This window comes from Euleptes europaea, chromosome 18 (assembly GCF_029931775.1).
Source record: "Euleptes europaea isolate rEulEur1 chromosome 18, rEulEur1.hap1, whole genome shotgun sequence".
In the NCBI taxonomy this organism is placed as follows: domain Eukaryota; kingdom Metazoa; phylum Chordata; class Lepidosauria; order Squamata; family Sphaerodactylidae; genus Euleptes; species Euleptes europaea.
The window spans coordinates 42,126,673-42,138,974 of record NC_079329.1 but is presented as its reverse complement, the minus strand read 5'-3'; the positions used below and the strand labels follow the sequence as shown (position 1 = coordinate 42,138,974).

The following is a 12,302-nucleotide window of genomic DNA, read 5'->3' as shown; positions in this document are numbered from 1 at the left end:
AAGTTAAAGAGACTAAAACCAAGGTCACCTCGCTACAAGCTGATATGAAGACTATGGATGCCTCGAAGATAGCGGAAGATCATAAAGAAGTTAAGAAGAAAGTGGATATACATGAAAAACAGCTGGAAGTGTTACAGCAGCAGGAAGAATCCGCGAAAGTTCAATTTGCATTAATGGACCTAAAAGCCAGAGAACTTAATTTACGCGTACGAAATTTATCGGAAGATCGAGGTAATACCAGAGAATCTCTAATTACAACTTTGGCTGAATTGTTTAATATTGCAGAACGAGACCTGAACCTTGCCATCAGGAGGATTTACAGGATTCCTCTACCACCTAATTTGAAAAGAGCAAAAGCCATAGATGTTATGATATCCTTTTATGATATGAGGATGAAAGATGAAATAATGCAACAACACTATCAAGATCCTAAAGTAATAGATGGCAATGCTCTGATACTTTTGAAGGATATTCCCAGACACCTGATGGCGAAGAGAGCTCTGTTTAAGGATTTTGTAACATCACTGAGAAAAAGTGGAGTTAAATATAGATGGTTGCTACCACAAGGTTTGGTATTTACCTTTAAAGATGTCAAGTATACAATCACCTCTAAAGAAGATGTTGGAAAATTCCTGAGAAAATACAAGAAAGACCTGGTTGATTATACACCAGGTCAGAAAGAAGAATCAAGCCAAGAGGAAGATGAGGACGCAGATAAGGGAGCAGTAGGTGGAGTTTAAGACTGTATAACTAATTCTGATGGCTAAAGTCATATCATGGAATGTTAATGCTCTAAATGAGAAGGTGAAAAGAGGAAGGATTTTCAAATTTTTACAAAAACAAAAATACTCATTAATATGCTTACAAGAGACTCATATTTCAAAAAAGATAAAAAATATCTGGAGAGGAAAGCCTTGGGACAATTTTTTATTTCCTTTGCTAAAACTAAAACTAAAGGACTTGTTATATATGCTCAAGCAAATCTTATTCCAGAATTGGTTTACAAAGATGAAGAGTTGATAAGAGTGAAAATAGCTGGATAGAAGGTATTGATAGTAGGGATATATGCTCCAAATGATGGGAAAGCTCAGTTTTATACGCGATTGTATGAAATTTTGTTGCAATATGCAGATCACCAACTATTATCAATGGGAGATTTCAATGGAATCATTAACCCACTATTGGCTAAGAAATCAACAGCTAAAGATGAAAGAGAAGGTTGTTTACCTAAAATATTTTACCAGCTTACTGAGGAATTTCATATACAAGACATATGGAGAACTACAAATACAACAGCAAAAGAATATACTTTTTACTCCGCTAGAGACAATTCACACTCCAGAATTGACATGATATGGGCCAGCAAGTCTGTCTTTACTCAATTGAGGAAGGTTCATATACTTCCAAGAACTTTTTCAGATCACAACCCGGTCATCTTTGAGTGGTCTACTAAACAAGCATTCAGATGGAGACTTAATGACAGGTTATTGAGAGATGAGAAAACAAAGAAGGAAATACAGGAGATTATTGAAGATTATTTTCGTATCAACCTTAATGGAGAAACCAGCTTAAATGTGGTTTGGGATGCTTTTAAGGCGGTGTTAAGAGGTTACATGATCCAGAAGAATACTGCATGGAAGAAAAAACAACTACAACAAATGAATGAAATACTTTGGGAATTACAAAACTTAGAACAGAAATTAATCTTGGAAACACAGGAAGATCAGAGGAAGCAAATTGAGACTAAAATTAAATTAACCAAGCATCAGTTAAATTTGCTGACTATGGAAGAAATGAATAAAAATATGAAAATTGCTAAACAGAGATATTTTGAACATGCCAATCGACCTGGGAAATTTCTGGCTACTCAGATAAGAGACTTCATGCAGAAAAAGGTAATCAACAAAATACAAACCTCAAAGGGACCGGTTTATACAACAACAGCAATTTTGAAAGAGTTTGAACTTTTTTATACAAAATTATATCAAAAAGACAATATTGCAGCAAAAAAAATGGATAATTTCTTAAGTACAAAGGTAAATAGACTTTCTGTGGAACAACAGCAGTTTTTGGATGCTCCAATTACAATGGTAGAAATTGAAGAAGCCACAATGAAACAAAAAACTGATAAAACACCTGGCCCAGACGGAATTACAGCTTTATTCTATAGGACATTTAAAGAGAAGGTTAAAAACTCTCTTTTACAGGTATGCAATTCAATTTTAGAAACAGGAATAGTTCCTGAAACCTGGTCTCATGCTTATATATCATTGATACATAAGACTAGAAGAGACGTGGAAAAGGTGACCAATTATAGACCAATTTCGCTTTTAAATGTGGATTATAAAATTTTTGCTTCAATTTTGGCTAATCGCTTGAAAAAATATATACTGTTCTTGATACATGAGGACCAAGCAGGATTTGTACCAGGTCGACAAATAAAAGACAATTTAAGGATATTATTAGATGCGGTGGAATACTATGAGTATAATAATCAACATAAGGCCGCTTTTGTTTTCCTGGATGCAGAGAAAGCCTTTGATATGGTTTCTTGGGATTATATGAAAAAGGTTTTGGAAATAATGAATTTTGGAATAAGGTTCCGTGCAGGTATTGATGCGATATATACCACACAAAAAGCTAAAATACTAGTAAATGAATTAATGACAGATAATTGTGAAATACAAAAAGGAACCAGACAAGGATGTCCACTATCACCTTTGTTGTTTATTTTGACCTTGGAAACCCTGTGTTGTAAGATTCGGGAAACAGAAGCAATTCAGGGACTGAAAGTTAATAAGCATGTGTTTAAACTTGAGGGCCTTTGCAGATGACTTACTGATTGTATTGTCGGATCCAATCCAATCCGCACCTCATTTATTGGAATTATTGAAGAACTATGGAAAAATATCTGGTTTTAAGGTTAATAAAGATAAGACCCATGTTTTATTTAAAAACCTCTCTAAGGAAGAACAAACAAATTTTTTTGGTCACGACAGGCTGGGAAAAAACAAAGTGAATTACCTGGGCATATGGATTACAAATAAAAATAAAGATCTCTTGGAGAATAATTATGCGAAACTTTGGGATTCTGTTAAAAGAGATATGATAATCTGGTCCAATAAAAATATTTCATTACTGGGCCGTATATCAGTAACACAAATGAATATTTTGCCAAGACTACTTTTTTTACTTCAGAATTTGCCAATAGTGGAGCATGCCAAATACTTCAATGTTTGGAGAAAAGACTTGCTTAACTTTATATGGCAAGGGAAAAAGCCTAGAATTGCCTACAAATACCTGGTTGATACCAAAGAAAGAGGAGGATTTGCCTTACCAAATTTCAAATTATACGCGGAAGCAACAGTATTAGTTTGGCTAATACATTGGATACAACTGGAAAATAATAGATTGTTGGACCTAGAAGGATTTAACAATAGATATGGATGGCATGGTTATCTATGGTATGATAAATTAAAAATACACAAGATCTTTCAGCATCATGTTATTAAATCTTCATTAATAAAAACTTGGCTAAAATATAAACATCTTTTGGAACCTACAACACCACTATGGATCTCTACACAAGAGATGCTGACATTGAAACCACTGAGACCAGCACAATTTCTTACTTATCAAGACTTATTGGTATCGAAGGATAATAAATGTGCCTTAATGGAATATAGTGAAATCAATGAACAGATTACCTGGCCCCAATACCATCAATTACAATCTGTGTTTATTCAAGATATGAGGTTGGGTTTTACAAAGATAAATCACTTTTTCAACGAATGCTGTTAGATAACAATGAACATTTAATATCCAAGATATACAAGATGTTATTGACTCTATATACTGAACAAGACTTGGTTAAACCAACAGTGATAATGTGGGCACAAACTTTGGGTCATGATATACATATGCATAAGTGGGAAAGACTTTGGTTAAAGGATATGAAATATATATATTCACAATCTATGAGAGAGAACATTTATAAAATGATGTATAGGTGGTATTTAACACCAAAGAAATTAGCCAAAATGTATGGTAATATGTCACCGAACTGTTGGAAATATCAAAAAGAAGTGGGTTCTTTTCATCATGTTTGGTGGCTATGTGAGAAGGCTAAGAATTACTGGGACATGATTTATAATGAATTAAGGTTGATATTACAACAAAATATCCCTAAAACAACAGAAATGATGCTATTGAGTATAATACCTGATACTATAGTGAACCAGAGACCTTTTTTGATGTATGCTACTATTGCCGCCAGAATGGTATATGCTAGGAGATGGAAAATGACAGATATATCAAACAAATTGGAGTGGATTGAAAAAATGATGGAATTAGTAGAAATGGCAAAACATACGGTGTCGGTAAATCAAAAGGATGATAATGAATTTGCAAAAGATTGGGAGGCATGGACAATTTATTGTAGAGATGAACTTAAATGCGATATTAACAAATGTATTTTGATCTAATTCAGAACGGATGTATTGGGCATGGACGGTCTTGTTATAATTGAATTAGAAAAACAATACAAAGAGAAAAAAAATGTTAACTAAAAGATCAGAGGAGGGGGGAGGGGAAGTTAAAGAACTATACTTTTTAAAATGTGTAATGGAATGTATAATGATTATTTGGAAAAAAAACAAAAAAAATAATTAAAAAAAAAACACACTAGAGTGATGTGGCTCCCACAACCCACTCTAGTCCAGATTCTGCTTGCAGCATTCTGTACCAACCATCGCTTCTGGACAGTCTTCAAGGGCAGCCCCACATAGAGCAATATTTCAATAGTCTAATATAGATAATATCAAGTCATTCATTACAGTGGCAAGTTCTCCCTCCCCCCCCCCGAGGAAGAACTGCAGTGGGCTCCCCGGCTGAAGCTGGTGAAAGACAGCCGGGGTCACTGCTGCCTCCTGCTTATCCAACAGGAGTCCCTGGCCCAGCAGCACCCCAAGCCACACACCTTCAGCACAGGTCCCAATATCTGTGATCCCAGTTGCAGCATTAATCCTTGTGGGACCTTCCTGTACACTTCCCTCCACTGCAAGAACGGTCCATTTATTCCTATTCTGCTTCCTGTCATTTAACCACTTTTAATCCATAAGAGAACCTGTCCTCTTATCCCATGGTGAAGTACCTTGTCAAAAGCCTTTTGAAAGTCCAAGCGTATAATGTATATTGGGGTCACCATTACCTACAGGCTTGTTCACTTTCTCAAATAACTCCCAAGGATTAGAGAGCCAGGACTTGCCGTTGCAGAAGCCAGGCTGAGTTTCCCTAATCTGGCTTTTGTTCTTATGAACACATGAAGTTGCCTTATACTGAATCAGACCCTTGGTCCATCAAAGTCAGTATTGTCTACTCAGACCGGCAGCGGCTCTCCAGGGTCTCAGGTAGTGGTCTTTCACATTACCAACTCGCCTAATCCCTTTAACTGGAGATGCTGGGGATTGAACCTGGGACCTTCTGCATGCCAAGCAGATGCTCTGAGCCATGGCCCCTCCCCAATCTTTAATAACAGTTTCTACTAATTCACCTGGAACACATGACTGGCTAATAGGCCTGTAATTCCCTGGGTCCCCTCTGGGCTCCTTTTTAAAAAGGGGGTGCCACATTTGCAACCCCAAAGCCCTTACTGTCTCCAGGTTTTCAGTATCCTTACCACTGTCAGGTTCCTGGATAGCCAGCCAGAAGAAGGGCCTGCCAGATCAGACAGGCAGCCAGTCTCATCCGGCACCCTGTTTCACGCAATGGCCAACCAGTCACCCTAGAGGGCCAATGAATCGGGGGATGGGGGGGGCTCCTCTTGGAGCTCCCCACAGTCTGCCCAGGGTTTCACCATCCAGAATAGTTTGTTATCATCAGCAGGTCTTTATTTAATTTCATTTAAGAATGAACTCAGAGAAACCCTGAAGTCTAGAGATACAGCGGAAAAGTTGGTAAGATCTAACCCTTCGCTGGCATTAAGTCTTTGGGAACATTCCATTCTTTTGTGTTTAGCTTATTATAAACTTTGCAGAGTGATTTGCCTAGTCAGGTACAGTACAAAATCAGTCTTAGATTACCAGAATAGTGCTTCACCTCAAAAAATTACCTAAGTAGCCACACTTCTGAAGTGGGAGAGGCTGAACATTCTTTATTTCCATTAAAGGAGTTGAGGATATTTTGGTCAGACCACAAGCAGACCGCAAAAGACGAAAGATCATGAAAGACTGTACCTGTTGTGGTAAGAAGGTAAATGTATACTCTTTTTGGAAGAGGGTGGGGGAGACTTCTTTTCTCTCCTTGACACCTGTTTCTTGTTCTCAGGCTATCACAGCCGCATTTGACTTGCCGGAGACCACGTCCTGTGAGCAGGCCCAGGGGAAGTGGCAAGGCGCCCACCTCCACAGAGACCAGACAAACTACAACGCGGTTGATCTGAAATTCAAAGCGGAAGTGAACCATTACAGCAACGAGATTAATAAGGTGTGCTTTTTAAAAACAACAACAACAACAGGGAGAGAAGTGCTAATGGCTTGTTGTTTCACATGCTCAGCAAAAATTTACCAGAGGGAATTTATGCATGTACATTTATGTCTCAAGTTTCTTTCAAGGAGTTAAAAGGAATATAGATTATTATCCTATTTTATTGTGACAACAGTCCTGTGATTTGTGTTGTGCTGAGAGATGGTAACTCGCCCAGCGGCACCACCTAGCTTCATGGATGAGCGAGCTGCCATGACTTAAAAGCAGTGAGGAGCGAGAAATTTTCCCTTTCTAAAGATTCCTGGTTTCATAAAGTCTAATAACGGTAGGGTGGGGGGAGCTTGCCCACAACGGTGAGCGGGGGGGGGGCACCCCCTTGCCCACACAACATTAGGCAAGTTTGGCCATTGCAAAGTTGTATTTGATGTGTTTGAAGTGATTATCCCTAGGAATTGTGTAACTTGTATGTTTTATTGATTTGTGCACAGAGAGGGGGGGAATGAAATCACAAATACATTGGCTCCCCATCTGTTTCCAGGCACAATTCCAGGCACAGGTGCCATAGGTCTGGCCTTAAACAGGTTGGGACCAAGGTGCTTGAAGGACTGTCTCCTCTTGCGCTGTCCAGCCTGACAGTTAAGATCTGACTCTGCAATCTCTTCCACAGTGAGAAGCATGGCAACGAGAGACAGGGCATTTTCAGTGGTGGCCTCTCGCCTTTGGAATGACCTCCTCTTTGAGGCCTCCCCACATTAGTGTCTTTTAGGCACCAGGCCAAACTGTTCAGTTTTATCCAGGCTTTTACTGCAGGGATTTGATATTTTTAGCTGTTTTAGCTTCTTATAGCCTCAGGACTGTTTTATGGATTTCTTTAAATGCTGCTAGTTGTTTTATGCTGTTTTTATGTCCATTAATTGTGTTTAATAACTTTTTAAATATTGATAATTTGTGTTGCTGTTTTATGATGCTTTAAGCCACTTTAGTCTCCCTTGGGGAGAAAAGTGAGATATAAATATCTAGATATAAATATCTATATAAATAAATATAATAGTCCAAATGAAAAAAAAGTTATGAATTCATTTGATTTGGCTGGGCAGATGAAACCGAAAGCAAAGCTGAAATCCTTATTTATATGCTTCCTCTCCTGTGATGGAAAAGCTGTAATCACTGGTTTGATATGACACTAACAAGCAATGCCAGTCAGTGGTGCTACAAAGACGGTGAAACTGAAGTTCCCCAGTTATTTTTATGGAACAGAATTAAATTCCGTTGGTCTAGATGGGTGGACAGCCGAGGCCCATGACAGATCATACACAGTTCTTTGGTTTTGCTAAAATTAGCATGTCAGCAGTTTTCAATCCCTTTGGTTTTTTCTCAGATTTAAATAATGTAAGGCAAGGTTGGGACTGTGCAGTGGTCAGATATCGGAAGTTAAGCAGGGCCGGTGCTTGGAAGGGAGACCACCAAGGAAGGCTATGGCAAAAACCACCTCTGCTTCTCACTTGCCTTGAAAGCCCCTTGCTGGGGCCACCATAAGACTGTTGTAAATAGATGGTACAAATGTAAATACATAAGGGAAGTTTATCTGGTACTGCCTTGAAATTCTTATATTATTATACCAATAAAAATAATTTCCACATAAACCTCTGAATTAATTTGAATGTAACATTTAAACCATACTTGCTTTATTTTGTCCCTAATCACATATTTCAGTTCAAGTATTTATTGCTGTAGGGACATTAAATTACCATGGAGTGCTTTAAAAAGGTTGTGTATGAAATATAAGTTACAATAAACATGCTAAATCACAGCATGCTCTATTTCAGGCATCCAAATCAGATTTTTCCAGAAACCTGACATCATTGCTTAAAAGATGGCTGATTCTTGTTCTGTTTTCCAAACAATTTCAGGTGTGCATGCCTCTTGGACTTCACCGGAGTTTCCCAGAAAATAATTTGCAGCTGATGGTGCAGTCAGGAGCCAAAGGATCTACTGTGAATACTATGCAGGTATTAATGCCGTTTTTTGAATTTTGTATGCTGCGTGGTTTCTTTGTTTTCTTTTAGGGATTTACGTTCAGGGCCTGCTTCTGTATAGAGTTGTGTAGGCCTGGGAAGAACCTGGAAAAATCCCAGGGGAAGCCCAGGTTTTTTTCTGGGGACTTTCTTCAGTCAGGGTTGCCACTTTCTGGAAAGATGGGGCAAGTCAGGGAAATGCAGATTGGTCGGGAAAGTCAGGGGAAATGGGATTAAGGCATACTGTTGAAATGCTGGTGCAAGAAAACAGTCTGCATTTGTGTTAGTTGTGTTAGCTGAAGGAGAAAAGTGGCAGAATACGAGTGTAATGTAATGTTGCACACATATTCCATAATTGGATTATATGGTTTTGCAAATGTGTATTGGGTGATGGTTGTTTGATAACAATAAAACAGAATAAAATGAACTTGTAGGAGATAGCGTTATTTTATGGAGAAGCTGACTGGCTTCTTGCACCTTTTTTTGTATTCAAACTGGAATCAGTTTCAGTTGATTTGAAGATGGGAATATTTTGACAGGTCAGCAAATTGTGCATTATTTCTTCTAGCCAGCTGTAAATCCAACTGTGTCACAATACTACTCTCAACAATAAATTTGAGATGGGTGTAGAAATGTTAATTTTTTATCCAGTAATTTAGATACTACATAATATACTGCTTAGCATAGAGACCTCTCTTCTCTACTTCTACATGAAGGAAATTTGTCATAAAACAAATATTAGACATTCACTTTACATAAAGATAAAAAAACAGTCAACAGAAGAAAAGTATCAAGCCTGTTTTCCATGATGTTCAAGAAAGCAATAACTTCCAATCCATTGAGCGTTGTATCTAAGCATGTCTCCTGTAGGCTACTTGAGGGTCATAGCCTGATGCTGATGGAAGTATGTAAAGTAGACTTCAGGCGTTCCACTGAAATATCAGTGGTCTAACTCTGTAGCCTTAACTGTTGGCACAAACTCAGCGGTGAAATGTTTGCTTTTATAATGGCACTCAACAAAAAGAATGGGCAAAAATGGGAGTACAGGAAGCTGTTTGAGACCCAAAGAAATAGAACCATAGAATCATAGGGTTGGAAGGGACCACCAGGATCATCTACTCCAACCCTCTACACAATGCAGGAAATTCACAGCTACCTCCCCCCCACACCCCCAGTGACCCATTCTCCATGCCCAGAAGATGCCCAAGATGCCTTCCCTCTCATCATCTGCCTAAGGTCATAGAATCAGCATTGCTGACAGATGGCCATCTAACCTCTTCTTGAAAACCTCGAGGGAAGGAGAGCTCACCACCTTCCGAGGAAGCCTGTTCCACTGAGGAACCACCGTGACTGTTAGAAAATTCTTCCTAATGTCTAGACAGAAACTCTTTTGACTTAATTTCAACCCGTTGGTTCTGGTCTGACCTTCTGGAGCAACAGAAAACAACTCGGCACCATCCTCTATATGACAGCCCTTCAAGTACGTGAAAATGGTTATCATATCACCTCTCAGTCTTCAGGCTAAACATACCCAGCTCCTTCAACCTTTCCTCATAGGACTTGGTCTCCAGACCCCTCACTATCTTTGTTACCTTCCTCTGGACACGTTCCAGCTTGTCTACATCTTTCTTAAATTGCAGTGCCCAAAACTGAACACAATACTCTAGGTGAGGTCTAACGAGAGCGGAGTAAAGTGATACCATCACTTCGTGTGATGTGGACACTATACTTCTGTTGATACAGCTCAAGATCACATTTGCCTTTTTAGCTACCGCATCACACTGCTGACTCATGTTCAGTGTTTGGTCTGCTAAGACCCCAAGTTCCTTTTCACACACACTACCGCTCAGACAAGTCTCCCCCATCCTATAATTATGCATTTGATTTTTCCTACCTAAATGCCAAACTTTACATTTATCTTTGTTGAAGTGCATTTTATTGGTTTTAGCCCAATTCTCCATCCTGTCAAGATCATCCTGTATCCTGGCTCTGTATTTGCTACCCTTCCCAATTTAATATCATCTGCAAATTTAATAAGCATCCCCTCTACTCCTTCATCCAGATAATTTATAAAGATGTTGAACAACACAGGGCCCAGGACTGATCCCTGAGGCACTACACTAGTCACTCCTCTCCAAGTGGATGAGGAACCACTAACAAGCACTCTTTGGATGTGATCTGTCAACCAATTACAGATCCACCTAACACAGGGGTCAGCAAACCGCGGCTCGCGAGCCGCATGCGGCTCTTTGGCCCGTTGAGTGCGGCTCTCCGAACTTGGTTCGAAGCCCCTGCTCTCGCGCCCCCTCGTCGGCAGCCAGGCTGCGGAGCCGGCGTGCCTGAGAGAGAGAGAGAGCGAGCGCAAGAGAGCAGGTGAGCGGGCGCGCTCTCTCCCCCCCCCCCCCCGCCGTAGAGAATGGCAGGGCCCCCTTTCCCTTGCCCTCAATGGTTGGGAGGCTAAAGCCTCCCCTCTTCTCTAGCCGTGCGATTGCTGGGCGGGCGGCTCGGCGGTTCCTGGCCCGCTCCGCCTGCCTATCAGCTGTTGGGCGGGGCGGGCTTCCTTTGGCGGTGCGTCCCCAGCAGCAGCGCTGGGCCACGGCGCCCCGTCTTCTGCGGCGCCAACTCTGTTCCCCCGTCGTCTTCTGGGCCTGCAGGTCCCTGTAGGGAATAGGCACACTTTGGAGCCAGCAGGGGCTTGCCTGGTAAGTGGAGGGTGGCGGGAAAGCCTCGGAGCGCGGAGTGGGGCCCTAATGTAATGGTACAACTCGGGGTCGTCTGCTGAAGCTGGAGGGTGGGAGATTCAAAACTGATAAAAGGAAGTATTTCTTCACACAACGCGTGGTTAAATGGTGGGACTCCCTGCCCCAGGAGGTGGTGATGGCTGCCAACTTGCAGGGCTTTAAGAGGGGAGTGGACCTGTTCATGGAGGAGAGGGCTATCCATGGCTACTAATCAAAATGGATACTAGTCATGATGCATGCCTATTCTCTCCAGGATCAGAGGAGCAGGCCTATTATATCAGGTGCTATGGAACGCAGGCAGGACAATGATGCTGCACTGGTCTTGCTGGTGGGCTTCCTGGAGGCACCTGGTTGGCCACTGTGGGAACAGACTGCTGGACTTGAAGGGCCTTGGTCTGATCCAGCACTGCCTTTCTTATGTTCTCATGTGTTTACTGCGTCTGTGAATCTAGAGAAAAGTTTGCTCACATTGTTCACATTAAGTGTTTGTCAGTCATTGTCATGATTTAATTTTATGGATACCTTACTTTTTTCCCTCCTCAGAGGCCATGTCTACCCACTGGCTTTCTTGGCGGTAGACCTGGACTCCGAGGAGGGGAAAAAGTCCCCCTTCAGAGGCCAGGTCTACCCATTGGCTTCTATGGGTTTCTGGAGGCCAGGTCTACTGCCAAGAAAGCCAGTGGGTAGACCTGGCCTCCCAATGGGACTCAGCCGGAGGCCAGGTCTACCAATAGGCTTTTATGGCGGTAGACCAGGCCTCCAGACGAGGACTCCGGACGGGGAGGGGGAAATGGCAGGGACTTACCATTTAATTTTTATCAATAAATAAGATCACTGTTAAGTATGATATCAAGTTTTATTCAGTGTACCTATAGTTTAATTAGGATTTAAAACTTTAATTAAAGTTTATTAATAAACAGTGTACCTACCTATGTAGTTTAAGTTTAAGAAATTTGGCTCTCAAAAGAAATCTCAATCGTTGTACTGTTGATATTTGGCTCTTTTGACTAATGAGTTTGCCAACCCCTGACCTAACAGAAATAGGATCTAAACCACATTTTCC

At 40.7% G+C, this 12,302-nt stretch overlaps 1 protein-coding gene across 1 annotated transcript in view; it reads left to right on the top strand.

Annotated features, from left to right (window-relative positions):
* The window catches only part of POLR1A (RNA polymerase I subunit A), a 139,834-nt gene that overhangs the window by 42,833 nt on the left and 84,699 nt on the right, over positions 1-12,302 (top strand). Inside the window, exons 16-18 of the mRNA XM_056864736.1 lie at positions 6,167-6,249; positions 6,325-6,483; positions 8,394-8,492. Coding sequence (XP_056720714.1) covers positions 6,167-6,249; positions 6,325-6,483; positions 8,394-8,492 — 341 coding nt within the window. The remainder of the gene's footprint in view (positions 1-6,166; positions 6,250-6,324; positions 6,484-8,393; positions 8,493-12,302) is intronic.